The 5,090-nt window shown below is 34.4% G+C and overlaps 1 protein-coding gene across 1 annotated transcript; it reads right to left on the minus strand.

The window, feature by feature from the left end:
• Window positions 1-273: 273 nt before the first annotated feature.
• On the minus strand, window positions 274-4,270 carry LOC120211773 (heterogeneous nuclear ribonucleoprotein Q-like). Its single transcript, XM_039210248.1, has 9 exons — window positions 4,135-4,270; window positions 2,780-3,189; window positions 2,587-2,703; window positions 2,240-2,380; window positions 1,942-2,115; window positions 1,646-1,853; window positions 1,367-1,539; window positions 536-621; window positions 274-450 (listed from the first exon to the last, which is right to left on the minus strand). Exons 2-9 carry the CDS (start codon window positions 3,152-3,154, stop codon window positions 315-317), a joined length of 1,410 nt encoding a protein of 469 aa, XP_039066179.1. The 5' UTR covers window positions 3,155-3,189; window positions 4,135-4,270; the 3' UTR covers window positions 274-314.
• Window positions 4,271-5,090: the final 820 nt, after the last annotated feature.

The following is a 5,090-nucleotide window of genomic DNA, read 5'->3' on the forward strand; positions in this document are numbered from 1 at the left end:
AATATTGTAAATTATTTCTTAAAATTTTTGCATATCTTAATTTTATTTTTTTTCATAATTAAATTAAAAATAAAATATAACTACTTAATTATATTATTTAACTTAATTAATAATTTTAAAATCTATATTTTCATATAAACATATTTTAGTGCATTCAATTGAAATACATTTATATTATATTTAACAAACATATAAAATATTTTTTTAAATAACAGTAAATCCAAAGCAATGCACTGGTACCAAGTATTTCCACAGCTAGCCACCATCTCCCATAATTTGCCTACTGACGGCTAATTCTTAGCCTCAAATGAAATCTAATATGGATTATACCGATTGCGTCCTCGGTAACTGTCACTGCTGCTGCGTCTTCTGCCGCTTGAGCTACTACCACCACCTCGGCTGCTGCGTGGCTGTGGTGGAGGTGTCTCTGGTTGCATTCCAGGCTGTTGGCTGTACAAAACAAATTCTCAGAGTGAATGCCATCATCCAGAATAAATAAAAGACGACAACACGAAGATTAATGGTTAAAACTTACAGCACATATCCGATCCTTCCGTCAGGCAAAAGCATTGGCATCATCGCCATTCCAGCAGGGGTTGGTCCATGCCCGTAGATTAACGGCTGCAAGATTTTAACATATATATCAGCAAAACATAGTAAAAGCAAATTGTTAAATTTGCAAAATTAAATAAATAATCAGGTATACAGAGAACCTTTGAACACCAATCTCTTAAGTTTATTGACAATTAATAGTAATGTATTACAGCGAGAAGTATGAACAGTGTATGTCTTGCTGCTAATATATTACAAATAATATCAACTAATCATAGTTGAATTATTAACTTCTTAAAAGGGGAAATTTTATGTAGGAAACAATGGCCTTTAAATTTTTCTTGATTCTGCTACTGCAATGTTCCTTTAAGAGAAGTATCCAGATAATATCAGTGCCCACTATACACACATATATTACAAAGGACAGTAGTATATGCCAATTTTAGATTAATTTCTAAGTCATCTTGTCCACAAATCAAAGATTATTTCATCTCAATAAGGTCGTGTCAGATTTACCAAAACTCAAATTCAATTTATACCTCATTGTCTCAAAACAAGACAAATCTTGCTGATCCCACATAACACCCAATGCAGCTTAAAGTCATAATCAAAGGCTTGCAATAAGAAGGGGGGGGGGGTAAAGATTACGATTCTTAAATCAGTAAATCACCCAAAAGGGAGACTGCTTTTGGCAGCATCAAAATTTCTAAAAGAAAACTGTCAAACTATTTCCTTTCCCAACAATGTCCAAAGAAAAGTAACAAATTAAAATAATAGAGTGATGATGTCTGCATGAGAAAAAGTTTCATCTCACCTGCCCAAATCCTGCAGGACCAAATCCCATTCCAAGACCAGCATATGCTCCCCCAAGTAAACCAAATCCCATAGGAGGGAAGCTTGAATCTAAGGTTGAATTCTGGGAGCCAAGTCCTCCAGAAGACTTCTGATCTGCTTGTGGTTTTGCAAGAGAACACTCCAACACTTGACCTGTCATTAAGAAAAATACAACAAAATATCATCAATAATGACTTGTTATCTCCAAGGAAAATACAGGAAGTTGATAACAGCTATAAGATAAAGGAGCATCTCTTACCATCAATCTCATACTTTTCAGTATTCTTCAATGCTTTCAGAGCACTTGACCTCTCTGCAAAATGCACAAACCCATATCTGCTGTCCTCCTTTCCCACTTTTGCAGGCGGAACTACAACTTTTGTGATCTTTCCGTGATGTTCAAACAACTTCTTTAGGCGATCCTGAGTTATATAATTTGGTAAATTCTTGACATACAATGCCTTAACCTGCACCATGTCGAACATTATTACTATAGAACCATCTATGTCAATACCCAACTAAATACAGCCAACACTGGAGTATAGATTAGAAAACCTGAGCAGTAGCAGAAGATTCAGCATTTCTAGGGTCAGCCCAACTCACAGTTGGAGCATTATCTTCAAGCTTAAATGTTGGCTTCAACATTTTCTGTCTCGAGTATTCAGCACATGCGTGATTATGGTACTCAATGAAAACAAATCCACGGTTTCGAGAGGGGTTCAATGGGTCCTGCAATGTCAAGCAGGTGCTATCAAAATCTAATACATACTAGCACATAAGTAAAGGAATATTACACTAGATCAGCCTCTGAAATTGGGAATGTGAGAGACAATATATGCATTAATGCACAAACCTTCAACAATTCAATACAATTGACTCCAGGCCCAACTTCTGTTACAACCTTCTTCATAACTTCCTCCCCCCAGCTTCTTGGAATATTACCAATGAACAACTTATTCTTTGCTTGAGAGTTTGAACATTTTATCTTTCTCCCCTGAAGAAGAAAAAAATGAGTGAACATGAAACGGAAATTTGTTTCAACGGAGAAAAATAATTAAAAATAAAAGTGGCACTATTCATATATATTCATAGGAGGCAAAAAGAGAGGAAATATATTGGAAACAAATAAATAAAGCTTATATTGGTATGTCAAGACCCACTAGAATCAGTTGATACAAAAAGTAGTGCATTCTTTCTCACCTTGAATTCAGAATAATTTAGCTTTTCAATAGCTTTGGAAGCCAACTCCTTGGATCTGAAGGTCACAAAAGCATAACCCTTGCCCTCACCTAAATCTTTCCCCTTCATTATCCTAACCTGCAGTCATTATATTTATACATCTAGCCAGTCCAAAAAAGAAGTAAACAGCTAGCACATTAATTAGCAATGTTACCTCTGTGACTTCTCCTATAGATTCACAAAATCTCTTCAAGTCCTCCTTGGGAGTGTCACGAGGAATGCCACCGAGGTAGACCTCTGATCCATGAGGAGGAAGTGCAAGAAGCTCTGCATGCTTCTTTTTCTTTTCTTCCTCTGTCTCAGAATCATTCATCTCCTCATTAACATCAGAGCCTTTCCGAACATCAGCAAGCTCAGCATTCTCGTCCTCATCTTCCACCTCCTCTTCAACCTCTTCCTCAACTTCCACTTCTACTTCCTCCTCTTCCTCTATTTCTTCATATTCAACCTCTTCCTCTATAGTCTCTTCTGGTTCATTGTCCCCTTCAAGGTCCACCTGCTCTTCACTCTCTTCCCTTGTCCTTGACATTTTATGTATCTAATAAAGAAAAGCTTGCAAGACAACTGTGAAGGAAGCACAGAAGCCAGAAGCATTGACAAAAGAAAAGTGTAGAAACGTGGGAAGGAGGAAACAAAAGATGAGAGGCAAAACGGTGTTGCAAAATAAGAATTTTGACTGAATTTGTCCATGAAGATATATATGGCTTCAAAGGAGTCGCAACTAGAGTGGTTCTCAGAAAAGAGAATAACAAAATAGTCAAAAAGAAAAGCAATAGAAACAGGCAAGGAGAGTTCTGAACAATAATCAAGAGAATTCTGATGCTCAACAAAGTATTCTTGAACTAAAAGACAATTGCCTCAAAGAATCAATGGCTAGTTTTATGATTATTTATATATCTGGGAAAAATCATTCACAAAAGGGGGAAAAACAAAAAGGCAGAAAATAAGGAATGAGAAATTGAACTAAAAGACAGAAATATATAGAAATAGAAAGAACACGATAATAGAATCCAGCAAAAAAGGAAAAAAAATGCAAACAAGTAATTGTTATGATAATGCAGCAATGCTTGAACCAAATGTAGAATAGAGTTCAATAGTTAACTAAAACATCGGCCACTCGCCCACCTTTTCAGATTCCAACCTATGCTGCATCAATGGAGTATACATATCTCAACATGCAATGAAATATAAAGGCTTAGTTTTCTAACGGTTTTATTTTCTTTGACTTACCTCGCAATTTCGACAACAAATTTATGAAATTAGAAACATAAAAGGTACAAAACACACTGATTTTCAAATTTTATTACATGTAAATCTTAGCGTTTAACAATTACTACAGGAAAAATAAAAGCAGTAAACCTCCAAACGATTTCGAATTCAATATAGCTGGAAACTTCAATTTTTCATAACAGAAAAAGGGAAAAAATAATTGAACATTCAGTATTGAACACAAAGAAGATATTGGTGATTATGTATATATAAATTAAAAGAGAGAAAACGAGAGCTTACCGAGCTCGGAAATTTGAAGAATTGGAGGAAACCCTAGAAGAGCTTAATGAGGGCTTTTGCTAAGGAAAACCCTAAATTCTTAGATTCAAGGAGGAGAGCTTTTTAACTTCACGGGGCCTCAGAATTGAATTTGTACCCTTGAATGAACTTCCCTTCTCTGTTATATATGGGTTGTACAGGCGCCGTTATATATATATATATATATATATATATATATATATATATATATATATATATATATATGAGTATAGTAATAGTAACTGAATTTTTTAGAGTTTTTATTTAGGTCTTTTAACTTTTAAAATTTATAATACAGTCTTTCAATATTTAGTCCATTTATAATATGGTCTCCGTTGTTACATTGTCGTTAGTATATTTACAATATGGTCACTGAACTTTTCAAATGCTTGCAGTTAGGTCCTTCACCTGTTGAAAACATTTTGATGTTTTGATATAACAAATTAAGTTAAATGAATTTTAAGATTTTACAAATGATTTTCTAAGAATATTCGATTTAATTACTCGAATATCAAATTATTACTCCAAGTCTTTCAAGATCAATTTCAAATCTTACTAAATGTGTAAAATTGTGTTTTATACTTAATATATTTTTGAAACAATTTTCACAAAGTATTTTGAACCAAAATCAAGCCTAAAATCAATTTTTTAAAGGGATGCACCGATGCACTCGGGTTTTAATGAAAACATCGAATGCATTTTATGCATCGATGCACACACCATGTATCGATGCACTTGGGCTTTTTCAAAACATTGAATGCAATTTATGCATCGATGCATGCTTAGTGCACCGATGCACTAAGTGTTCCAACGGTTAAAATATTTTAATTTTACACTTGATGCACTGATGCACCTTGTTATGCATCGATGCACTGACGCTCCCAACTGATTTAATTAATTGTTTTCACACTTAAACGACTCTATTGACTCCACTAATC

Source organism: Hibiscus syriacus, unplaced genomic scaffold (genome assembly GCF_006381635.1).
Source record: "Hibiscus syriacus cultivar Baekdansim isolate YM2019G1 unplaced genomic scaffold, ASM638163v2 tig00109983_pilon, whole genome shotgun sequence".
Taxonomy (NCBI): Eukaryota; Viridiplantae; Streptophyta; class Magnoliopsida; order Malvales; family Malvaceae; genus Hibiscus; species Hibiscus syriacus.

Bases quoted from the DNA above. Each gene is read 5' to 3' on its own strand.
- LOC120211773 (XM_039210248.1), bottom strand. From the start codon at position 3,154: ATGTCAAGGACAAGGGAAGAGAGTGAAGAGCAGGTGGACCTTGAAGGG. The intron at 622-1,366 runs GTGAGATGAAAC...AAAATCTTGCAG, and splicing joins GTCCTGCAGGATTTGGGCAG to CCGTTAATCTACGGGCATGG. The intron at 451-535 runs GTAAGTTTTAAC...TGTTTTGTACAG, and splicing joins GGAAGGATCGGATATGTGCT to CCAACAGCCTGGAATGCAAC.